At 43.8% G+C, this 25,850-nt stretch overlaps 2 protein-coding genes and 1 long non-coding RNA gene across 38 annotated transcripts in view; 2 read left to right on the top strand and 1 right to left on the bottom strand.

The window, feature by feature from the left end:
• The window catches only part of LOC112658945 (protocadherin gamma-C5), a 202,790-nt gene that overhangs the window by 131,804 nt on the left and 45,136 nt on the right, over nucleotides 1-25,850 (bottom strand). For 3 of the 25 annotated variants that reach the window (XM_025445323.3, XM_049097484.1, XM_049097555.1), the window contains exon 1: nucleotides 10,765-15,545. The exons of 11 other annotated variants lie outside the window; for them this stretch is intronic. In XM_025445323.3, the coding sequence (XP_025301108.2) occupies nucleotides 10,765-12,932 (2,168 nt within the window). In that variant the 5' untranslated portion in view covers nucleotides 12,933-15,545. Of the gene's footprint in view, nucleotides 1-3; nucleotides 2,425-2,822; nucleotides 2,967-5,764; nucleotides 10,194-10,764; nucleotides 15,568-20,975; nucleotides 25,264-25,850 lie in introns of those variants that run through there. 11 more of the 25 variants (XM_025445306.3, XM_049097508.1, XM_025445327.3 and 8 more) reach the window with 10 other exon arrangements.
• The window catches only part of LOC118354098 (uncharacterized), a 108,332-nt gene that overhangs the window by 59,803 nt on the left and 22,679 nt on the right, over nucleotides 1-25,850 (top strand). For 2 of the 12 annotated variants that reach the window (XR_007404111.1, XR_007404097.1), the window contains exon 2: nucleotides 15,945-16,040. The exons of 6 other annotated variants lie outside the window; for them this stretch is intronic. Coding sequence is in view for 2 of the 6 variants with exons in the window: in XM_035713884.2 (XP_035569777.1) it covers nucleotides 15,875-16,225; nucleotides 17,975-18,322 (699 nt within the window). In the remaining 4 variants the exon portion in view is untranslated. Of the gene's footprint in view, nucleotides 1-5,834; nucleotides 5,974-12,865; nucleotides 13,006-15,861; nucleotides 16,226-17,974; nucleotides 18,712-22,487; nucleotides 22,628-25,850 lie in introns of those variants that run through there. 4 more of the 12 variants (XM_035713884.2, XM_035713886.2, XR_007404109.1 and 1 more) reach the window with 4 other exon arrangements.
• On the top strand, nucleotides 1,436-5,691 carry LOC125753098 (uncharacterized). The gene is made up of 2 exons (XR_007404118.1): nucleotides 1,436-1,519; nucleotides 2,230-5,691. It is a non-coding gene; the product is annotated as an uncharacterized LOC125753098 (long non-coding RNA).

Below are 25,850 nucleotides of genomic sequence, written 5' to 3'. Positions count from 1 at the left end.
CACCTGCTGCAAACTGACTGAATTAGAAGTCATCTGGGAATCTACAATGCTGGTACTTTCAAACCAAGAGGCTTCATTACAGAGAAGATCTTGTGGTGGAACATTTTCAGGCTTTATATTGAGAAATTTAAAGTCAGTCTTTGAGGAATGTGAGGCAGCACAAAGATTGTAAGAATAAGGCAAAGTCCCTTCGCTGTAACTGGAGATAACTCCAGATTCAGTCTTGGAGCAAACATTGGTCTGAAAGCAGCCCCAGGTGGTGGAGCTAGAGGAGCGTCGCAGGCGCAGGGCAACCGCCAGAATCACCGCGAGGAGGAAGAGCACGGAGATCAAGGCCAAAGCCACCACCAGGTAGAACTGCAGCTCAGCCTGGGGATCAGCGGGCGCCTGGCGCTCGCTGACGTCTGGCAGCGCCTCCTGCAAGCTGTCAGCGAAAACCAGGAGCAGCGTGGCTGTGGCCGAGAGGGGCGGCTGTCCCCCATCCCGCACAGCGACCAGCAGGCGCTGGCGGGCCGCGTCCCTGTCGCCCAAAGCACGCGCCGTGCGCACCTCGCCCGTGCGCAGCCCCAGGCTGAAGAGTCCCGGCTCGCTGGCCTGCAGCACGTGGTATGACAGCCAGGCATTGTGTCCCGAGTCGGCGTCCACCGCCACCACCTTGGTGACCAGGTAGCCGGGCTGCGCGGCGCGCGGCACCGTGTCGAAGAGCGCCGAGCCGTCGGGCCCCAGCGCCGGGTACAGCACCCGCGGCGCGTTGTCGTTGCGGTCGCCCACCAACACGCGCAGGCTCACGTTGGCGCTGAGCGCGGGCGAGCCCTGGTCGCGGGCCTGCAGGGTCAGCTCGAAGGCGCGCAGCTGCTCGTGGTCGAAGGCGCGCTGCGCGAACACCACGCCGCTCTGCGCGCTCACCGACACGTAGGACGCCAGCGCCCGTGGCTCCAGGTCGCTGGCCACGATGGAGTAGGAGACGCGGCCGTTGGGCCCCAGGTCGGGGTCGGAGGCGCTGACTTGGGCGATGGAGGCTCCAGGAGGGTTGTTTTCGGCCACGTGGACCACGTAGGAGGCCTGCTGGAAAACTGGCGCGTTGTCGTTGACATCCGCAATGTGCAGAGTGATGCTTATACTAGAAGAGAGGGGCGGCTTTCCCCTGTCGGTTACAGTGATAGTTACGTTATATTCTGGAGTCTGTTCTCTATCTAAGGCTCCATCTGTGACCAACTTGTATGTATTTTTTGTATCTTGAACTATTTTAAATGGGAACTTTCCTTTTAGTTGGCAGAAAACTTCCCCATTAAATCCTGAATCTAGGTCACGTGTTTTTATCAGGGCAACAACCGTCCCCAGCTCAGTATCTTCTTGAATATGTTTAGATTCAGAATCCAGGATTACATCAGGTGCATTGTCATTTTCATCCAGAATATCTATTTGAATTTTACAGTGTGCTGTGTGACGTCCACCATCCTTTGCTTCCACCCCAATTGTGTAGCTCTCTCTCTCTTCAAAGTCCAGTCCTCCCCCAGTGGTGAGTTCCCCTGTTTTACTGTCCAGTCTGAACAGCTGTCTCACTACATTACCAATGTTGATGAAAGCATAGGTGATCTCAGCATTGACCCCCTCATCCAAGTCAGTGGCCATCACACTCAGTACAGAGGAGCCCACGGGCAGGTTCTCTAGAACACTGACCCTGTACACATCCTGGGTGAACACTGGTGGGTTATCATTTGCATCTGCCACAACCACCCTTATCTGGGTAGTGCAGCTTCTGGCTGGGTCCCCTTCATCCACAGCGGTGAGGACCAGGTGGTGGCAGGACTGCTCTTCCCTGTCCAGGGGAGTCTTCACTACCAGTTCTGGATACCTACTGCCATCTGGGTTCTCCTTCTGAATCAAAGAGAAGTGTGGGTTGGGGTTGAGGTAGTACTGCTGCAGGGAATTGACACCTACATCTGAATCTTGTGCGGATTCCAGTGCAAAAGTGGCTCCAGTTAGGGCCAGTTCACTAATTTCCAGTTCAGTGATACTTTGGCTAAAGGTTGGTGGGTTGTCATTGACATCCTGAATTACCACACTTATATGAAAAAAGTTCAAAGGCTTTTCAGCGACCATTTCAAATTCTAGAACACATGTTGACTTCTTGCCACAAATTTGCTCCCTGTCTATACGGTGACTCACAAGTAAGTCCCCATTTTCAGTACTTACTGTAAAGAATTTCTTCTGTGCACTAATCCTCAGGTTTCGAGTACGCAAATCTTGCACGCCAAGCCCCAGATCCTTGGCGAGGTTCCCCACCAGAGAGCCCATGGCCAGCTCCTCTGGAATAGTGTACCGGATCTGCTCCGGTATCACTGGGCTGAACAAAACCAGCCAAAAGAGAAACGCCATTCGTCTCCACCCGGCGGAGTCCTTCTGTCCCAAACGGTCTCCCATCCTGTTTTGTGCGACTTTGCCAAAGACCTACGATTGCCAAAGGATCCCAAGAATTCTTTGAGCAGGAGCAACTCCTAGATTTGTCTTGGCAGGCAGATTGTTTAACAGATAGGTCAGCGGGAGAGAATCGGAGAGTGCCCAGTTACCGCCATTCCGGGGTGGGCAGGCGATTCCTTTGCGTCGGGAGAAGCTGATACTTCGCTCAGTACTAGGCAACAGCGGCACCCCGCGTCTCGGGTGCAAAACTGCAGTAGTGGTTACTAAATGAGCTCCAAATATGGAGTGGGTTAGAAGAAAATTCTGTGTCAGGACAGATCTCATTCTTCCCATCTTACAAGGATTTTAATATTTTAAATATCTACTATATTTAAAATCTGGCAGGTCGTTTTATTTGAACTTGAACTTTATCCATCTAAATCAAATGATTTTTACTTCTCAAAGAGCAGAGGTAACTTGCTGAAGATGTTTATTGGCATCATCATGGTTTTCATTTCCATTTTCATAAAATGGTCATAACTTCTGTCCTGTGTTCCTTAGTAAAACTGAAGACCAAATGAAATGATATGTAGAAAATGACACAAATGAAAGTAGTAGGTTATGGCAGAAATTGTAATGTGAAAATGCTTGAAATATCAGCTTGATATGTATGGTTATTACACTCGCTTTTCTTCTAACTTATAAACGTTACAAATCTCATAGCTTTTAGTTTTATCCTGTGTTTTACTTCCCTATATATTATCATTATCACTTTACCCCCAAAATAATTGATAGGTAAGAAAAGATATAGTTGTCCTTATAAAATAGATGTACGGTAAGAAGCAAGAAACTCTCTTTTCCTTGGTTTCCAAGTGTCTACTTTTAAACGATCATGATTTAAAAACTATTCCACGGATTTTATTTTTTCACACTACATTACCATTGTCTTTAACTGTATATCGTTTCTTCTGAAGTCGCCTAGCAACGGTAAATTATTTAAATTTTAGAGATAAAGTATGAGTCCTTAGTTATATATTCTAAAGTAATCTATGTTGTCCACTTTTCCTTGGTCCCCAGGTTACTATCAGATTATCCCAACCCTTTGTTTTTGTTTTTTTTTTCCAACCCTTTGTTATTGACATTCTTCCTTTGTCAATAAGCATGTCAATTTTATGTTTCTGATAGGTGTCTTACAGTTTTGATTCAATTTCCACAACTAGAAATCTTTTTTTCAAAACTAGAAATCTTCATAAAGAAATTTTTAAAGCCTATACAATACATTGTAATTCTGAAACTTAGTGAGTAGCAATGCTGAACTAACAGTAGAATAGCATTTGACATCTTAAACTACTCACCATATTCAGGATTCTAGACAAACTCACTGATATCTCTACTTCATACAAACATAAAAAACATAGACTCAAAACTTTGCTCCAAAATATGACTGAACAAGTGCCTTTCCAACGTGGTGTGAACATTTAATACAGGAGAGTTATCTTTTTAGAGCACATATGAAACTAAAGATTCAAATATTTAAACGAGTGTAGATAGTATATACACTCAGTGTTGGATCAAGCATTTTATTACATAAAATCTATTGAAGTTTATAGAGGTTTAAGAGGTATTTTCCATTGCACGAAAACGTTAACTCATATCCAAAATCTATTTTAAAAATATAATGAAAAATATAAAAATACTATTTATTATAAAATATAATAGAAAAGTGAGTTTTCATGTAGAAGTGAGTGATACCAATCTCCATCACACAAATTCTCACTACTCTTTGGATGCATTCAGTATTCAGTGGGTCTGCACATTTTACACTGCAATCAGAATTAACCATATATAGATATAATTGGATCCCCTTCAATATACAAATATTGGATCACCTTGAAATAATTATTTTTTTGAAATAATTATTTAAGAAACAAAAATCAAGTGGTTCCCACATGTAACAATAAACCATTTGTTTGGTCAGGTGATGTAGCCTACCATCCCATTCATAATATTTTATTGCCGTTTCTCCTATTTAGTCACACTTTGCAACTGAAGAAGCTGTTGAAAGTACAATATTTGGATGATTGAAAATCTTAAAATGAAGCATCTGAAAATCATCTATAGTAGATTAGATACCAAAAATGCAGGGAGCAGTTCTTCCATTACATAACACACACTCAAGAAATCTGAGACCCATAGACTTGCATTTAATTAAGAAAAATTATTAATTTAAGAAGAGCATACCCCTGAGAAATGAATTTTAAAGTTTCAAACAATTTTTATGTTGAATTGATTTTCCAAGTACAAATCTTAGGCTCTAGTGATAAAGCAGAATTTTACTGACGCGTGCATAGGTGCAAACATTCAAGTAGATACTGACTCTGAAAAGGGAAGGGTTATCTGTAACCAGAAGATGCCAGGTGTGTGGCATATTTGTATTAATGCATGTAGCAGAATCTAATTCTTTGGAGATTTTAAACTGCACCACAGAATAAAGTATAGTTTTTTTAAAAAAAATATTTATTTCTTTTTAGAGAATGCATGTGGGGGTGGAGGTGTAAAGGGCAGAGGAATAAGGAAGGAAATCTCAAGGAGACTCTGCACTGAGCCAGAAGCCCCATTTGGGACTCTACCCCAACACCCTGAGGACCATGACCTGAGCCCAAATCAAGAGTCCCATGCTTAGCTGACTGAGCCACCTATGCACACTGAATAAAGTAGTTTTAAGGTTCCTTCTCACTGATTTCTTCTTTCAACAAATATGGGTGTCCAGTAATTACATAGGTTAACCCAAAGTTCTCAGACTTGAGAATGCCATAGACTATAAATTTAATCTGTTTTTCTGATTTTTATCATGTAGAAGTTTTCTATATTCTTCCATTGATTTATGAAAATACTATAAATTATTTCCTTATGCAAAGTGAAGGTATACTAAAATATCAGTGCTGTATACCATCCTTTCCAAAACCTATTCGCTATTGGTGTTTACACAAATATCCAAAAGAGAATATTACATATAACAACTTGGACTAACCAAACAACTCTTCTATTAACATAATAACAATTCTAGTGTAAGAAAGTCTTTGGGTAAGATGATTGTGTTTAACCACTTTCTTTTAAGCCTATGGGTATCAGCTAGATTGTCTAAAATTTTACGTATTGAAAAAAGAAGGCTTTAAACCCAAAATATAACCTGAAAGCAAACGGAGATAGCATCAATCACCCAATTAGATCAACTTGATCTCTGAATGAAACATACGATTCAATATTTCCATAATTAATCAGTTTCGAATGTGGCAGAAAACAGATTAAGGAAACAAATGAAAAAAAAAAAGCTACAAGCAAGCATACTGAAAAAGAATCTCACCTGAACAACTCCTAGTTCTTCATTTACATTGATCTCCTCAGATATCAGAAGAGGCTCGCTTTTCCCACAGCTCTCCTGGCTGAGGAGCGTGTCCACATAGTTGGGCTGCGGGAAGATCACGTGACTCTCCCGCGAGCCCGCGGTCAGGGACACCTCGTGAGAATAGGTCTGCAGGAACGCCCGCACCCCGTCCACGCCCACAAACTGCGAGGCCGAGGCCGGCGCGCCCAGCAGCCCTCCTCCTGCAGCCTGGAGCAGACGCGACGCGTGCCAGCGCCTCAGCCTGAGCGCCAGCAGCACGATGACAAAGGCGAGGAAGACGCAGGAGACTGCGGCCACGGCCACCACCAGGTACAGCGTGAGGTCTGAAGCTTGGGAGTCACGTGGGGCTTCCAGGCTGCCCAAGTCAGCCAGGACATCTGGGATGCTGTCAGCAATGGCCACAGTGAGCGTGACGGTGGCCGAGAGAGGGGGCTGGCCGTGGTCCTGCACCGCCACCACCAGGCTCTGCTTGAGCGCGTCTCTGTCCAGCAGGGCCCGCGCTGTGCGCACCTCTCCCGTGTGCAGCCCCACCTGGAAGAGCCCAGGTTCGCTGGCCTTGAGCAGGTGGTAGGACAGCCAGGCATTCTGGCCAGAGTCTCTGTCCACTGCCACCACCTTGGTGACCAGGTAGCCGGGCTCTGCGGAACGGGGCGCCAGCTCCACGCCTGTGGAGCCATCCGTGGGAATGCTGGGGTACAGGATTTCAGGCACATTGTCATTCTGATCCAGCACGAACAGCCTCAGTGATATGTTGCTACTAAGTGGAGGGTCTCCATTGTCACTGGCCATTACCCACAGCTGCAGGTCTTTAACCTGCTCATAGTCAAAAGAGTCCAGAGCATACAGGACGCCTGTGTTGGAATTGATGGAGACATAGGAGGATAGAGGTATTCCTTGAAATGTGTCCTCGGCCAGAGAATAAGTGACTTTGGCATTGTTGCCGCTGTCGGGGTCCTGCGCAGTCACAGATAAGACTGAGATGCCTCTGGGATTGTTTTCCAGGATGTAGGTGGAGTATGGGGTGTGAGGAAAGATGGGAGGGTTGTCATTGATGTCTGCCACATTAAGGTAAATGTAGCTTTCTGTAGATAGGGGTGGGTTTCCACAGTCAATGACCATGACTGTGATGTTATAATTTGAGATCTCTTCTCGGTCCAGGGCTTTTGTGGTCAATAAGTGATAGTAATTATCAACTGACTTTTCCAATTTAAAAGGCAAGTTCCTAGGGATAGAACATAGGATCTCTCCATTCTCTCCAGAATCACCATCATGTACACTAAACAGTGCAATTATGGTTCCAGGAGGACAGTCCTCAGAAACAGAACTAGCACGAGAGGTGAGGATCACTTCTGGGACATTGTCATTCACGTCTTGTACTGTGATCAGCACCTTAGCACTGGCAAGAAGAGCACCTCCATCCTGAGCTATCACTTCCATGAGGTAGAATCTGGATTCTTCATAATCCAGTGATTGCAGAGTCAAGATTTCACCCAGTTTCGAATCAAGTTGGAAAGTCTTTGAAATTTTGTCGTCTTCATTGTGAAAAGAGTAAGTTAATTCCCCATTTATTCCCTCATCTGGATCTGTGGCAGTTAGCATAAGCAGCCGAGTGCCTACCGGTATGTTCTCTGGTACACTCACTCTGTACTCAGGTAGAGAGAACAAGGGTGCATTATCATTTGCATCAAGGACCATCACTCGTATGTGCATAGTACTAGAGAGTATGGGGTCCCCACCATCTAAAGCTGTGAGGAGCAGGTTGTGGGCAGCTACTTTCTCGCGGTCCAAGGGCTTCTCCAGTACCAGTTCTGGGTATTTTTGTCCATCATCTCCGCTTTTCTCTTCCAGAGAGAAATGGATATTGGGGCTGAGTTGATAACTCTGGAGGGAGTTCACACTCACATCAGCATCTCGAGCGAAGGGAAGTGCTAATCGCGTTCCAGTAGCCGCATTTTCATTAATTTTTACTTTTACTTCCTCATCCCGGAATCGCGGAAAGTTGTCATTAATATCTATTATTTCTATTTCTACTCCATAAATTTTCATATTATTCTCAACCAAGATGTTAAAACTCACCAAACACGGCATGCTCTGAGCGCAGAGCTCCTCTCGGTCTATCCTGTCCACAGTGACCAAGCTGCCGCTTATTGGGTTCAGAGCGAAAAGCTGTGTCCTACCTCTGGAGACGATGCGGGCTCCGCGCTCCGCCAGCTCCCGGGGCTCCAGCCCCAGGTCCTTGGCGATGTTGCCCACGAAGGATCCTTTGTCCAGCTCTTCCAGCACCGAGTAGTGGATCTGCGCGGCTCTGACTCCCCACAGTGTCTCCAGGAACAGGAAGAGCAAGAGCGGCTCTATGCAGCACCAACCCCTCAGTGGATCCGCCATTGCTTTCTCTCCGACCAGTTTTCTTAGTCCTAATTCCAGTCTGCTGTTTCCTTCTTTCTTTCAAGCCAAAAGGAGCATATTACTTGACACAAATGCGAGGCTATTCCCAAAAACTTCTTGGGTCTGTTTGTTTAATGCGGAAGGAGCTGAGAGTCAGGTCGTATCAGCAAGCAGCTCTTCCACTTTGGTGAACAGCGACACTCAGAGTCCTAACCAGTTACTACACCAATTCCGTTTTATTTCATAAATGTTTAATCATATTTTGTTTCTAATAATTTTGCTGTATCTTTAACTTATTATCAAGTGACACTGTTTATATTTAATTCTGAAATGGCAAAAGTCTTCAACAAACCTTAAAATCAATATAATTATTAGATTTTTATTTCCTTAGAAAAGTTTTATTTAAGTGCCATTGAGCCTATGTTCTTTATTTACCTCCTACCTATGCTGAGTTCATTATATTAGGACACTGGAATTCTTAGTTTTGTAGGTTTTAAAATTTCATATTTTTATTTCGGGTATATTAATGAAAATGTGCCCATTGTGCATAAGAATGTCAAGGAAAGAAACCTAACTCTCATTGCACTTGTGCAAAAACGCCTGCTAATTCAAGCAAATTGTATTAGCTGTCATAAACAGAAAAAAATAAAGAGGCAATTTTGTTATTTGTGAGGTCTTTGAGAAAGTTCCCAGATTTTCACACTAAGAATTTGAAAGTTAAACCACATCAGACTAAGAGTTCGAGTTGGGTTAACTTTGCATTATCTATATTTTCCTATTACCATGTATAAACTGGAGTTAGGCATTTTACAGTGACAGATCTTGGAGAAATCCGTATAGTGACTGAAGGAAAGGGCTTTAGTTCATTACCTATGCCAAAAAACATGCCCAGATACTCAGTGAGCAGGCAGTGAGTGGTCTTCCTATATTGAGAGAGATATTTAATGTTATCACCTTTATATGGTAGAAGGGGAAAAAAACGCCTCATGATTGGGAAAAAAGGGTATTTCAGAGAGTCCATTAAGTGAGAAAAGCATTTTTTACCTAATGACACCTACATAGAAAAAGAAAATGCTGGGTGTTATTCTATATGTTGGAAGTTGAACACCAATAAAAAATAAATTTATAAAAAAAGAAAAAGAAAATGAAGACATTTATATCTATAATTAGAAAATTCAAAAAGAAAAATTTAAGTAAACAATGTAAGCACAGTTTGCAAAACTTTTATCAATGTGCAATTTTTCACAAAAGCTATTTGGATGAATGAGAAAGATTTCTCACATTTAATAAATACACTCATAAAATAGGCACTGCAGGCCTCAAATGTTGCCCATCCTTTAAAAACAGATCTGAGATCTCAGGACGCTTAGCTTGAAAAGACACTTAGAATGCTGGTCTACAATTCAGTCCTACCTGTCCCTTGCTGTTGGCAACCACCACACTGGGTAATTTCTTTCTTTCTTTCTTTCTTTCTTTCTTTCTTTCTTTCTTTCTTTCTTTCTTTCTTTCTTTCTTCTTTCTTTTTTCTTTCTTTCTTTCTCCTTCCTTCCTTCCTTTTTTTTGTTCTCAGTTATCTCAAGCTAGCAACATAGAGAGCTCTCTTTACTCTGAAATGCTATATATTTTTTTAATTTATGATAGTCACAGAGAGAGAGAGAGAGAGAGGCAGAGACACAGGCAGAGGGAGAAGCAGGCTCCATGCACCGGGAGCCCGACGTGGGACTCGATCCCGGGTCTCCAGGATCACGCCCTGGGCCAAAGGCAGGCGCTAAACCGCTGTGCCACCCAGGGATCCCTGAAATGCTATAATTTTAAGAGGAAGTAAAACTAAAATTTGAGTAATGAAGACCCTGAAGGTGAAAGTAATAGCGTAAGGTCCCAATAGTAAAGAAATTTCATAGGAAAGGAATATAGAAATTAAGAAGAAAGAGAAATATTGGGGATCCCTGGGTGGCTCAGAGGTTTAGCGCCTGCCTTCGGCCCAGGGTGTGATCCTGGAGTCCCACATCAGGCTCCCTGCATGGAGTCTGCTTCTCCCCTGCCTGTGTCTCTGCCTCTCTCTCTCATGAATAAATAAAATCTTTTTTAAAAAAAGAAAGAGAAATATTTCAGGTAGTACAGGCTTGTAATTATGGACAAATAAATCTCATACATCAGATAGAAAAACCTGTGTCAAAGATTTAGTTAGGCTAGATTAAGATAATTGAGGCAGAAAACTCCTAAATTGAACCCACAAGACAAAATACGAAATAGACTTCTACTGCAGTTGGGTGATTTGCTAACAAACATTGACAACCAAAGTAAAAATAAGTAAATTAAAGCTCACCTTTAAAATAATATCTGATGTAAATGGTAAACCTTCATGATTTGTATTTGGTACCCAAGAGGCATCTTCACAGAGGAGATCCTGAGAGGGAGTCACTTCTGGGGTGACATTAAGAAAATTAAACTCTGTCTTAGCTGATTGTGAGGCAATGCACAGATTGTAGGAATAAGGCAAAGTCCCTTCGCTACAGTTGGGAGGAACCACAGGTCCGGACTTGACACACAGACCAGGCTGAAGGCAGCCCCAGGTGGTGGGGCTGGAGGAGCGTCCCAGGCGCAGGGCAACCGCCAGAATCACCGCGAGGAGGAAGAGCACGGAGATCAAGGCCAAAGCCACCACCAGGTAGAACTGCAGCTCAGCCTGGGGATCAGCGGGCGCCTGGCGCTCGCTGACGTCTGGCAGCGCCTCCTGCAAGCTGTCAGCGAAAACCAGGAGCAGCGTGGCTGTGGCCGAGAGGGGCGGCTGTCCCCCATCCCGCACAGCGACCAGCAGGCGCTGGCGGGCCGCGTCCCTGTCGCCCAAAGCACGCGCCGTGCGCACCTCGCCCGTGCGCAGCCCCAGGCTGAAGAGTCCCGGCTCGCTGGCCTGCAGCACGTGGTATGACAGCCAGGCATTGTGTCCCGAGTCGGCGTCCACCGCCACCACCTTGGTGACCAGGTAGCCGGGCTGCGCGGCGCGCGGCACCGTGTCGAAGAGCGCCGAGCCGTCGGGCCCCAGCGCCGGGTACAGCACCCGCGGCGCGTTGTCGTTGCGGTCGCCCACCAACACGCGCAGGCTCACGTTGGCGCTGAGCGCGGGCGAGCCCTGGTCGCGGGCCTGCAGGGTCAGCTCGAAGGCGCGCAGCTGCTCGTGGTCGAAGGCGCGCTGCGCGAACACCACGCCGCTCTGCGCGCTCACCGACACGTAGGACGCCAGCGCCCGTGGCTCCAGGTCGCTGGCCACGATGGAGTAGGAGACGCGGCCGTTGGGCCCCAGGTCGGGGTCGGAGGCGCTGACTTGGGCGATGGAGGCTCCAGGAGGGTTGTTTTCGGCCACGTGGACCACGTAGGAGGCCTGCTGGAAAACTGGCGCGTTGTCGTTGACATCCGCAATGTGCAGAGTGATGCTTATACTAGAAGAGAGGGGCGGCTTTCCCCTGTCGGTGGCCATTACACTGATGTTGTATTCCGGAATCTCCTCCCGGTCCAGGGGACCATCTGTCACTAGCTTGTAATAGTTCTTTGAGTAAGAATTCAGTATAAAGTCGGCCTTTCCCAAGATGCTGCAGTAAACTTCTCCATTTTCTCCAGAGTCTCTATCCCTTGTTTTTATCAAGGCGACCACAGTTCCTGGTGGCGAATCTTCTGGTAGAGGAGTAAATATTGAAGTCATCATCACTTCAGGTGCACAATCATTTTCATCGAGAATTTCAACTTGGATACTGCAGTGGGCTGCTAGATCTCCAGGATCTTTTGCTTCTACACTGAGAGTGTAACTATTAGCAGTTTCAAAATCAAAATAATCCTTTGTCGTGATTTCTCCTGTTGTTTTATCTAAGTTAAAAAACTGTTCCACTAGTTCATCCACATTATGAAAGGAGTAGGTGATCTCTGCGTTGACACCCTCATCCTGGTCAGTGGCTGTTACCCGAAGCACAGAGAAGCCCCGGGGCACACCTTCCTGCAGGCTGACCTTGTAGATGTCTTGGTTGAACACTGGAGGGTTATCATTAGCATCGGTCACTTGAATTTGGATCTGGGTGGTGCCGCTCTGGGGTGGGTCCCCACCGTCCACAGCTGTTAGAACCAATTGATGGAAACTCTGTTTTTCTCTGTCTAGAAAATGTTTCAGAATCAACTCAGGATATTTATGTCCATTTGGAGTCTGTTTCTCTGAGAGATCAAAGTGCTCATTGTCATTAAGATGGTATCTTTGCAGTGAGTTAGGACCAGCATCTGAATCCAGGGCCGGGTCTAGTGGAAATGTTTTACCTGGCTTGGTGGATTCTCCAATTTTTAAATCAATCTTATTATGTTTGAATACTGGGGTGTTGTCATTTATATCCTGCACTAGTACTGCTACGTGAAAGATATTTAGTGGGTTTTCAGCGACAGTATCGAAATCCAGAATACACAGAGACTTCTTTCCGCATATCTGCTCTCGATCTATTCTGTCACTCACAAGTAAGTCCCCACTTTCAGGATTTACAGTGAAATATTCTTTCTCCGCGCTAACACGCAGTTTCCGGGCTGGCAAGTCCCGGACACTGAGCCCCAGATCCTTGGCGAGGTTTCCTACCACCGAGTTTTTGGCCAGCTCTTCAGGAATTGAATAGCGGATCTGATCCGGGAGAGCCCCGCAGAACAAAGACATCAGGAAGGGCAACAATACCTGCCGCCACCGCGCTGGGCTGCTCCACTCTGCTCTCGGCCTCATCCTCTTTCTCCACCGTGGCTCTGCTTTTTGGTCAAGAGGAGAAATAAGCCCTCTGTGGATGGCAAAATGCCGGGTAGGGTCTCTCTTTCTGTTTTTGTTTTCCGTATCTGAATCTTTACTGGTCTCCTCTATATGGCTGGTTTGAGCAGGAAGTTACCCTCTAAGAGGCTCCCAAATGCATCTTCTCTCACTTTTTTGACCTACACCGACACCCAGAGGTCTTCTCGTGGAAGTGCACCAATTTCTTGTAAATGTTTTGCGAAATACATTTTTTTTAATTTACTGAGAGTATTTATTAATTTTTAAAATGGTATATATCCATATAGTTCCAAATTGAAAAGGTATATGCAGAACATTTTCTCCTCTGCTTTCATGAACTCATTTGTTCCAGGAGAAATAAGTGTTACTTTTTTTTGTGTACCATTCCAGAGAGATGTTTTGTATAGTGCAGATTTTTATAAATGTTCTCCCCCCTTTAATACATAAATGTAAGTATACAATATAACATATTCTGCATTTTCACTCATTATATCATGAAATTATTTCGTATCAGTACATAAAGGGCTTTCTCATTTATTTCTTCCATCATATGGTTGCACAATAATTTACTTAACCAGAAATACTATTTTCTAAAATAAATCAAGTGGCTACTCAAATAAAAATACATTTCCTGTGTGATATTAGTGTAACAATTATCTACTGTTCTCCTAGACATTTAAAATATGTATCACTCTGATTCTGGAATATATTCCTAATGCCAGCATCCAAATATGCTTGATGCAGTTTCAGGCCAATTGATATTTCCAAATTTTATTTTAAAGCTTCAGTATTTTATTTTATTTTTTTTCTTTTTTTATTTTATTTTTTTTTCAGTATTTTATTTATTTTTAAAAAGACTTCATTTATTTATTTATTTGAGAGAGAGAGAGAGAGAGACAGAACAGCAGTAGGAGTGGCAGGCAGAGGAAGAGGGTGAAGTTGACTCCCTGCTAAGCAGGGAGCCCAATTCTGGACTTGATCCCAGGACTCTGGGATCATGATCTGAGCCAAAGGCAGATGCTTAACCTATTGAGCCACGCAGGTGCCCCGGCTTCAGTATTTTAATCTCTCCTCAGAATCTCAATATTTCCTCTCTCTCCTTTCCCCCTGTCAGCTAATTGTATCACATGACATTCTATTTTTCCATGTATCTCACAGTTTCCCACAAAGACAAAAAGCATTTAGAAACTAAAATGCTCCTTCTTAAGTTGAATTGAAGCATAGTCCACAATCTATTACTACAATTCCTGGCTATCTAAAGAGCACTAATTTGTGTAGCCCTAGACATTCACAAATTCTTAGTTAACTCACAGAACTAAAGGAAGGCACAAAGAACAAAAGTGTTGTATATCCCTTGCATGCAAAATATTTTCCCCATATCAGATCATCCCAGAGCCATCTCAAAGCTAACTGAGAGCAATTTTCAGGAGCAACGATGAGGCTTACTTACTACGTAGCATAAATTGTATCAATACAGAATCCAAGTTACCCAACATTTATAAGTCACTCTCATGATGCGAAAGGAAAGGTTTTGAAACTTATATTTTCCTTAGAAATCAAGAAGGATTTCATTGTGATGCCATAATAGGAAATTTAGAAATTATTATTTAGTTAAATGATTTATTTACTTAGAGAAAGAGATAGTGACACAGATAGCAAGAGATAGCATGAACCAGGAGAAGAGGGAGAAGCAGACTCCCTGCTCAGCATGATGTGGGGCTCCATCCCAGGACCTTGGGATCATGACCAAGCTGAAGGCAGATGCTCAACCAACTGAGCCACCCAGGTACCCCAAAATTTAGAAATTACTAAAATTATTCCTTCAACCTACTTAAAGATGAATGAAATAATGGCCAATATTTTTGGTAATCAAAGAAGTATGCCAAAGGAATCACATAGTTACTGCTGGTGCCTCTCAAAAACTGCAACAACAAAATATGTGAAATACACCAATCCAATTGAGAAACTATCCCTATTAAAATTATACCTAAAAGTTAAATTTCCTCCAGTATTTATAAATTGTCACTGTTTAATTTTCAGAAAAAAGAAAATTTCAAAGTAGAAAAGAGGAAATTTAAAAAGTCAAGCTAGAATCAATAACAGCATCATACGACAGAATAATATGATTTTATACAATTGCCTTTCATTTCAGTTCTTTTTTTTTAAGTCATCATCTAGAGCATCTCAATGACTCAGTCCATTAAGCGGCCTACTCTTGATTTCAGCTCTGGTCCTGATCTCAGGATTGTGAGTTCGAGCCCTGTGTTGGGCTTCACCATGGGTGTGGAACCTAGTTAGAAAAATAAAAAATAGGGCAGCCTGGGTGGTTCAGTGGTTTAGTGCCTGCCTTCAGCCCAGGGCATGATCCTGGAGACCTGGGATCAAGTCCCACATCAGGCTCCCTGTATGGAGCCAACTTCTCCCTCTGCCTGTTTCTCTGCTTCTCTCTCTCTGTCTCTCATGAATAAATAAATAAAATCTTTAAAATTAAAAAAAGAAAAAAAAGAAGTAATCTCTACCCCAACACGAGGCCCGAACTCATGACTCTAAGATCGAGAGTTGCATACTCTACCCACTGAGCAGCCAAATGCTCCACATTTCACAGTTCTAATCTATCCTTTCACTAATATCTAAATGAAAATGACACTTAAAGGAGGGAGATGCTTAGAGGTATAAAATTAAGAAATTGCTGCTGAGACTAAAACTGAATGAAGACTACAAATGAAATAAATAACTTTTATGAGTAGTAACTGATATTATTTTTGAGGTATCACTTGCCCCTCCCCTTTAAAGTAATAGAAGACTAAAAGACAAATGTCTTTATATATTACCTATCTTATTCAATTGGAGACATTTATATTGCTCTCTGCCTATGTTTTGATGTGGCAAGATTGACTCACCTGATGAAGACTAGCGTCTCCTTTCGTTTCGGATATATCCTGAGTTATCAGAAGAGGCTCGCTTTTCCCACAGCTGTCCTGGCTGAGGAGCGTGTCCGCATAGTTGGGCTGCGGGAAGATCACGTGACTCTCCCGCGAGCCCGCGGTCAGGGACACCTCGTGAGAATAGGTCTGCAGGAACGCCCGCACCCCGTCCATGCCCACAAACTGCGAGGCCGAGGCCGGCGCGCCCAGCAGCCCTCCTCCTGCAGCCTGGAGCAGACGCGACGCGTGCCAGCGCCTCAGCCTGAGCGCCAGCAGCACGATGACAAAGGCGAGGAAGACGCAGGAGACTGCGGCCACTGCCACCACCAGGTACAGCGTGAGGTCAGAGTCGTCTGGGTTGTCAGGAGACTCGAGGCTGCTTAGGTCGGCCAGGATGTCTGGGATGCTGTTGGCCAGGAACACAGTGAGCGTGACGGTGGCCGAGAGAGGGGGCTGGCCGTGGTCCTGCACCGCCACCACCAGGCTCTGCTTGAGCACATCTCTGTCCAGCAGGGCCCGAGCTGTGTGCACCTCTCCTGTGTGCAGCCCCACCTGGAAGAGCCCAGGCTCGCTGGCCTTGAGCAGGTGGTAGGACAGCCAGGCATTCTGGCCAGAGTCTCTGTCCACTGCCACCACCTTGGTGACCAGGTAGCCAGACTCTGCATATCGAGGAGCCAGCTCCACACCTGTGGAACCATCAGTGGGGAGGGTGGGGTACAGGATTTCGGGGGCATTGTCATTTTGGTCCAGAATGAAAATACTCAAAGACACATTGCTGCTGAGTGGAGGTTCCCCGCTGTCGCTGGCTGTCACTAACAGTTGCAGGTCTCTAATCTGCTCATAGTCGAAGGAGTGCAGTGCATACAGGACACCAGTATCAGAGTTGATGGAAACATAGGAGGAGAGAGGCATCCCATGGAGTGTGTCCTCAGCCAAGGAGTAAGTGACTCTGGCATTCTCCATGCTGTCAGGGTCCTGGGCAGACATGGATAAAATGGAGGCTCCTTTGGGGTTGTTTTCAGGAATGTAGGCAGAGTAGGAAGCGTGAGGGAAAGCAGGTGGGTTGTCATTGATGTCTGCCACCTGCAGTGATATGTGAGTTTCTGTGGACAGTGGTGGAATTCCATGATCAGTGGCAGTTACTGTGATGTTGTATTCTGAGACCTCTTCCCTATCCAGTGTTTTGCGTGTCAACAACCGATGATAATTTCCATAGGTCTTTTCAAGTGTGAATGGCAGATTATCCAGAATAGAACATGTGACAAGGCCATTCTCTCCTGAATCACTGTCATGTACATTGAAAAGCGCAATTACTGTACCTGGGGAAGAAGTTTCTTGGATAGAGCTGGTGAGAGATGTAACAGTGACTTCTGGAGCATTGTCATTTACATCCAGAACTGTCACCAGTACCTTACTTCTGGCTCGGAGACCAGGTCCATCATGGGCTTCTACATCTATATCATGAAATCCAGAGTTTTCATAATCTAGATCCCCCAATATTGTTATGTCCCCAGTCAAAGAATTCAATTGGAATAGTTGGGACATTTTATCTCTCACTTTGCGGAAAGAATAGGTTACTTCTCCGTTGGCTCCTTCATCTGGATCAGTGGCTTTTACAGTGAGTAGCCGGTAGCCCACTGGCACGTTCTCTAGAACATTCACATGGTACTCTGGCTGAGTGAATACAGGAGCATTGTCGTTGGTATCCACAAGTGTTACATGAATCTTGACAGTGCCAGAGTGAGCCAAGTCACCTCCGTCAAAGGCAGTGAGAAGGAGGTGGTGAACTGCCTCTTCTTCTCGGTCTAGGGCAAGCTCCAGCACCAGCTCAGGGGACTTAATGCCATCTGCTCCACTTGGCACGTCTAGGGAGAAGTGAACATTCGAGCTGAGCTGGTAACCCTGCAAGGAGTTTACTCCTACATCTGGATCAAAAGCTTCAGGAAGAGGAAATCTTGTCCCAGGATTTTCATTTTCAGCAACTTTTATTTCCCTTTGCTCTATCCCAAAGGTGGGCGCATTATCATTAACATCGATAATTTCCACTTCTATTCCAAAAATCTTCACTTTGTCTTCCAGAAGAATCTCCAGGCTTACTACACACTTTGGAGATCTGTCACAGAGCTCCTCCCGGTCTATCCTACCCGCCGTGACCAAGATGCCGCTTCGCAGGTTCAGAGCAAAGAGCTGCGTCCTACCTCTGGAAACAATGCGGACTCCACGCTCCTCCAGCTCCCGGGGCTCCAGTCCCAGGTCCTTGGCGATATTGCCCACATAAGAGCCTTTCTCCAGCTCCTCAGGCACAGAGTAGCGGATCTGTTCGGCCTGGATTTTCCACAGGGCCCCCAGGAGAACGCAAATCCCGACCAGCCGGCTGCAGTCTGGGTGATAAGGAGGAGCCGCCATTACCGCCCCGCTGCGGAATAGCTTGCACTTGGGTGTTTCCTCAGTGGAGACCAGAGGAGCCCCAGGATCTTCGGGGTCCAAGATTATGTGCTTTCACCGTTGGATGTTGGAATTCTGGGGTCCAGTCTTAAGCTTCCTAAAGCCACAGGGCTAATACTTTGTGATGCAGAAATCTTCTGGTTCGGATTAAATTCCTGGTTACGTTTCCCCTGATTGGTGAACAGCGACACTCAGAGTCCTAACCTGTTACTGCAATATATTTTTGGTAAAGAAAAGCACTACCTGTTTATATCATTTCTTTTTCATAACCTATTTTTCCTAAAAGAATAAAATTCAAGCTCCTGTTTTTATTTGCAATGAAAATCCAAGCATGATCCAAAGCTTACTGTACAATAAACCTTCCAAAGTAATTTATTTTCAAAGAAAAATTATTTTTTCTAAGAATTTTTATCTTTTAAACTTTTCCATTATTTATTTTCACAGTCCATTTTTGGTGCAGTGCACTGTGTAAGGGACACATTTATCCTTTCCAGAAACAAGGATGAACTTGAAGAATGAAAGCATAGGTAGGTGAAAAAACAGTGTCAGTTCAGAGAAGTTGGAGGTTTAGTCCTTCCTTATAGAAATAAGTTCCCTCACATGAGTTGACCCTTTAGAATCTGGCGCAACTTTTGAATTCCCTTTTAAGAAAACATCTACTGTTCAAGAGCTATCCTTAACCCCGTGCAAATGGGCTTGGCAAATATGATAGTAGGTCTGGGAAGTTAATTTGTTCATTAATTTTGTATTAGAAGATTTTAGGTCACAGGCTATGTTTGTGACCATCATGTTCACAGTGTGCACTAAAACTTTAGAACAGTACCTTCCATAGAGTAGACACTCAAACACAAAGTTTTTCCAATGTTTAATGAGTGTATCACTAATATAACTGCAAAGCCTAAAATAATAAGTAACTGATATTAAAATAAATAATGACAGGAAAGTTAAATGGAAACTTTGTAAAAAAACAGACATTTTCAGTATCTTTTTTCACATAAAGACACATCCAGAAGGTATTATTATTTTACTATCATTTATAAGTTTATTGTAGATCTGATTTTAGAAATAACTACAAAAAAGGAAAATTTTTAGTAGTTGTATATATGTTATTACTGAATGTTTCAGTTTTCTTATAAATGAATACTTTGACTAATTAACTAATTTTACAAAAAAATTTTTAAAGATTTTATTTATTTATTCATAGAGACAGAGAGAGAGGCAGAGACACAGGCAGAGGGAGAAGGAGGCATCATACAGAGAGCCTGACATGGGACACGATCCAGGGTCTCCAGGATCACGCCCTGGGCTGCAGGCAGCGCTAAACCGCTGCGCCACCGGGGCTGCCCCTAATTTTACAAAATTTGATATAAAGCACCAAATAGCCAATTCTTTAGATTATTCCTCACATACTAATTAGCTTCTAGAAGTTATTCATAAATTTTAATCAGACAAGAAAGTCCATTATTTATTCAGAGTAATAAAATCATCAAGACTTTGGGGAGCAAATTAAAGGTAATTTTCACATTCCTCAAAGGACTCACAAATTGCTGGGGATTAGGAGGTAAAATGCGATGTTTTGAAAAACAGACTCAAAAAAAAAAAAAGAAAAACTTAGACTCACTTCTCAGAAACCTATACTTAAAAAAAGAAATATGAGAGAGGCTTTATATACAAAAAGTTTCGGGGTGAGCCCTGGGTGGCTCAGCGGTTTTGTGCCTGCCTTTGGCCCAGGGCGCGATCCTGGAGTCTGGGGATCGAGTCCCGCTTTGGGCTCCCTGCATGGAGCCTGCTTCTCCCTCTGCCTGTGTTTCTGCCTCTCTCTCTCTCTCTCTCTCTCTCTCTCTCTCTTTCTGTGTGTCTATCATGAATAAGTAAATAAGTCTTTAAAAAAAGTTTCATTACATTCCTTATCATAACTGACAAAGTATAAAGAGTATAAAAATAAATTACTGAAGAATGGTTAAGATTTTTTTTAAAGATTTTATTTTTAAGTAATCTCTACACTCAGTGTGTGGCTGGAACCCACAACACAGATATCAAGACTCACATGTTCTACTGACTGAACCAGCCAGGTGACTGGAAATTTATTTTTGAATGAGATTATGGAGTGTTAATAAAATTGATCCAAAATTAGTGATCAAATTGGTCTTTACTACATGTGATAAGGCAAAGAAGTGCTAAGAGGCATAATTATGAAGGCTCTACTAAAAATACACATTGCAGCAAAAGATGAAAAACTATAATATATTTGATGAAGATGAACATAAACTAACTTAAGTAGAACTGTAACTACATTTATAAAGAATAAAGCTTGAGTGCTCACTTTGGCAAACCATATACTAAGAATAAAGCTTTAAAAAAGGTATCACACATCAACTAAGAAAGGCAGTGTTATTATTAAAAGTAGCATCCAAGAACAAGCTCTCTTTAGCAATAATTTCTGATCATACAAAATTGTTAACAGTACAGATTGAGAAGTATTAATTAGGCAATTGCCAAGACTACTGAACAATCAAGGAACCAAACTCCACCCGTCCCATACACCTCTTCTACTAGAATTATCACTAGAAAAATGAACAATAGTAAAAAATAATTATGCACTACGGAGAATAAAAGTAGGTTTGCAGAAACTCACGTGGGAGGCAAAAGCTGATTCATAAACGAGTTGGGGGTCTTCATTGTTGACACATCCATCCATAGAAGGATCATCACAAAGGAGATCCCGAGGAGGAACCATTTCTGGTTTCAGGTTGGGAAAATTAAACTCTGTCTTAGCTGATTGTGAGGCAATGCACAGATTGTAGGAATAAGGCAAAGTCCCTTCGCTACAGTTGGGAGGAACCACAGGTCCGGACTTGACACACAGACCAGGCCGAAGGCAGCCCCAGGTGGTGGGGCTGGAGGAGCGTCCCAGGCGCAGGGCAACCGCCAGAATCACCGCGAGGAGGAAGAGCACGGAGATCAAGGCCAAAGCCACCACCAGGTAGAACTGCAGCTCAGCCTGGGGATCAGCGGGCGCCTGGCGCTCGCTGACGTCTGGCAGCGCCTCCTGCAAGCTGTCAGCGAAAACCAGGAGCAGCGTGGCTGTGGCCGAGAGGGGCGGCTGTCCCCCATCCCGCACAGCGACCAGCAGGCGCTGGCGGGCCGCGTCCCTGTCGCCCAAAGCACGCGCCGTGCGCACCTCGCCCGTGCGCAGCCCCAGGCTGAAGAGTCCCGGCTCGCTGGCCTGCAGCACGTGGTATGACAGCCAGGCATTGTGTCCCGAGTCGGCGTCCACCGCCACCACCTTGGTGACCAGGTAGCCGGGCTGCGCGGCGCGCGGCACCGTGTCGAAGAGCGCCGAGCCGTCGGGCCCCAGCGCCGGGTACAGCACCCGCGGCGCGTTGTCGTTGCGGTCGCCCACCAACACGCGCAGGCTCACGTTGGCGCTGAGCGCGGGCGAGCCCTGGTCGCGGGCCTGCAGGGTCAGCTCGAAGGCGCGCAGCTGCTCGTGGTCGAAGGCGCGCTGCGCGAACACCACGCCGCTCTGCGCGCTCACCGACACGTAGGACGCCAGCGCCCGTGGCTCCAGGTCGCTGGCCACGATGGAGTAGGAGACGCGGCCGTTGGGCCCCAGGTCGGGGTCGGAGGCGCTGACTTGGGCGATGGAGGCTCCAGGAGGGTTGTTTTCGGCCACGTGGACCACGTAGGAGGCCTGCTGGAAAACTGGCGCGTTGTCGTTGACGTCGGTGATGTGCAGAGTGATGCTTGAACTGGAAGAGAGGGGCGGCTTTCCCCTGTCGGTGGCTGTAATAGTGACATTATAGGAAGAGGTCTTCTCCCGGTCCAGGGCCCCATCTGTTACAAGCTTGTAGTAATTATTGGCAGAAGATTCAATTTTGAAAGGAACTTTTTCTTTTATGAGGCATGTGACCTCTCCGTTTTCTCCCGAATCTTTGTCATGTGTTTTGAACAGAGCAATCACCATCCCGTGTTCTGTGTCCTCGGTTATGGAACTAGACACTGAAGTGAAAATAACCTCCGGGGCATTGTCATTCTCATCTAAAATTTCTACTATAATTTTACATTCAGTGGCCATGCCTCCACCATCCTTGGCTTCTATGTTAATGGTATAACTTCTACTGATTTCGAAGTCTATGGGACCTTTGGATTTAATTTCTCCACTTTGATGGTCTAGTATAAACATATTTCCAATATCTCTTAATGTTTTGAAGGAGTAGGTGATCTCTGCATTGATGCCCTCATCTTGGTCGATGGCTGTCACCTTGAGTACAGAGGTGCCTGAGGGTAAGTTCTCTGGAAGGCTAACTTTATACACATCCTGACTGAACACTGGGGCGTTATCATTGGCGTCGGTGACTTCAATCTTGATTTGAATGGTGCCACTTTGGACAGGGTCACCCCCGTCCATTGCGGTCAGGACCAGAAGATGGGAGCTCTGGTGTTCTCGGTCCAGGGGCTTCTCCAGTATTAATTCTGGGGCATTCTTGCCTGCAGTCTTATCCTTCACCAGCAGAGAAAAATGCTCATTATGGCTGAGTTGGTAACTCTGGAGAGAGTTAGGTCCTACATCTGCATCTATAGCAGATTCCATACCGAACCGAGTTCCTAGCATTGCAAATTCATTGATTTGTAAAACAATGCTATTTTGGGGAAAATAAGGTGTATTGTCATTTATATCTTCTACTCTCACCAATACGTGAAAAACATTTAGAGGATTCTCTGCCACGATCTCTAAGGGCACAATACACTGGGGATTTTGGAGACAAAGTGACTCTCTATCTATTCTTTCACTGACGAATATGTTGCCATTCTCCGTGTTTATGGTAAAGTATTGTTTCTCTGCACTAATTCTGAGGTTTCGGTTCAGTAAATCTTCTACATGCAGCCCCAGGTCTTTAGCTAGGTTCCCTACCACTGAGCCCTTGGCCATTTCTTCGGGAATAGAGTAGCGGATCTGCTCAGAAAGCCCCCCACAGAACAAAGGCAGCAGGAAGGGAAAGAGTACTTGCCGCTGCCCGAAATGGCTCCTCTGCTTCACCCTAGTTCCCATCCTTTCGTGCGCTGCCGCAGCCTCAGATGTTATAAGACGATGCTTTACAAATTGTGTTTAAAATATTTCCTGTTAATGCGTAGAAAACTCAACACTCTCAGTTTCAAGGCATCCTATTTCGTATTTCAGAATCATTTTTGCTAAGCAGAGAAAAAGCCCCGAATTCTGGGCTTTATCTCCTTTTAGAATTGCTTCCGTGACTGTGCAGAAAATCAGGTAGCTCGTGGGCTCCAGCTCTTGCAGCGCATTGGCCAACAGCGGCGCTTGGAGTCTACTAAGAAAACTGCAGTTTGAAGCCTTGCAAATAATGGCAGTCACTAATCTGACAGATTGTTGAACTGATGTAGAGGGAATGAGGCAATGTATGAGTTTCAGATGTGTCTATTTTCCAGTGTTTACTATCAAAGAAGTTTCCTTTAAAATATGATTCTATAGAAGAGCCATTAACCCAGGAGGCAGTGCACATACTGGAGTAACAAAGCAAAGTCTTCTCTCCCAACTTAAAACAAAGACCTGTGATAAAATAGCCTCCAAGTGACATAGGTAAATTTTTACAGCCATGAAATACCACCTAGTATTATCTTCAATATTATGTGCAGATAACTTTCCTCCTCCTTTTTCCGGAGGTAACTGGAGGAGAGTTCAAAGGCATACTCAGGATAAGGATGGCCAATGACATATAATCTTCCTTGCCACTTATAAAAGACATCTTTGAAAAGGATTATCAATTGTACACTTTCACCATAAAATACAAAAGCATTCCCTTGTAGGTTACCATAGGAATTTAATGACATGCAAAAATGTGAGAGTGTTTTATTTTTATCCTCTAACTGGATCACATGTTGTACCCTAACAGATCGTTATCACTAACTCTGAGTCAAAATAACTGTCTTAATCTCATGTTTCAAAGATAACCTGTCCTGTTTGTTCTCCAAGATTTTGGTTGCCAGCTCCTAACTGTTCAATGTTTAAAAAATACATGTAACAACCTCCCTCTCCCAGCAAATCATATCCTTTTTACTCATCTAATTTCAATTCAAGTAAAAATGCCTTAAATCTTTTTTTCTGTTTCCACATCCATAGGCATAAAATTTATTCCTACATCCTCAAAGCATTCTGACATTTTTCTTGACATCGAGACAAATTTAGGCATCTAAATTTGCAGGATTCCCCTTTCCTACAGTTGAAATTCTTTTTTGCCCAAACATTAGACACTCAATTATAGTTAAATATATTAAGGTCAATTCCTGAATGAGAAAGGAAAACTTGAAAGGGAACCTGAATATGTAAATAATCTGGGCCAAACATCTCAAAGTGGCATGATCAATTCAAACTAAGCTGAATTGATTATGGAGATGATTCCTGTGATCAAATATCCTCAGTAAGTCTCCTTTTCTCACTTGACTTTCCTAGACATTGTTTCAGATAACACATAGGTCATTAGGTAACTACCAGAGCTTCAATTACAAGTTGGTTCTGATATAAGGAAGGATCGAGCATACTTAAATATAATACAAAATGAATTTTCAAAGGAAATAAAAAAGGAATCCATGACTCATAGGCATATTGAAAACAAAACAAAACAAAAAATACAGCTAAATCAGTCTCACAAGGTCCAAATAACTACCCCATCTCTCATATTCACAAAGTGGATCACATCAGTAAATCTGAAAGTATAAACATGTTTAGTCAATTTGTAAATGACTTTTTGAGAAGCATAGGATCAAAATTATTTCCTCAAGTGAACTTACCACGTAAAAAAAATCTTACACACAAGTACAAGAATAAAAGGAAATAATACCAGTTTTAGTCAACTATTTCTTCAGAAGAGAAGAATCAAATGACTCCATCGTAGAAACAGAAAAGATGCCTAGAAAAAAGAAGTATACTCTATATTTTCACTCCCAAGAGAATCTAGTAGTAAAAAAGCAGTCGATTTTTATGTTTTGGTAGTATAAATAAAAGAGACAAAGTTGAAATAATCAACATAATTTAAACATATCATCACCCATCAGAGATCAAAATATAATTGTTTCAGGCTCAAAGAAAAGCTTACATGTGTAAACACCTGCAAGTGTGTATATATGTGTGTATAGATAAGGAAAAGAACTACAGAGTATATGCCACTGAATCAACAAGGTCAAATTTGGACATTAGAAATAAAGTAAATAATGGTAGGATATAATTATAAATTAGTGAAGGCAATGTGAAGTTGTAATAGGGAAATAAATAAAAACTGTGAATCATTAATTTGAATCCTCACCAGTTTACATTGATAGCCACAGAGACTGATGATAGAAAAATATTACTAAAATTTAACTTATTATATAGCAAGCCATGATAGCTGAATCAGACCTTTAGAATCAAAAGAGAATATGCCAGACGAAGAGAAAAACTTTTCTGAAAAGTGATGTTAATTTGTTGAAAGATAAAGTACAGGAACGCACATGTATTGCT

Source organism: Canis lupus, chromosome 2 (genome assembly GCF_003254725.2).
Source record: "Canis lupus dingo isolate Sandy chromosome 2, ASM325472v2, whole genome shotgun sequence".
Lineage (NCBI taxonomy): Eukaryota > Metazoa > Chordata > Mammalia > Carnivora > Canidae > Canis > Canis lupus.
The sequence above is the reverse complement of the archived record's forward strand: the minus strand, read 5'-3'. Positions and strand labels throughout refer to the sequence as shown.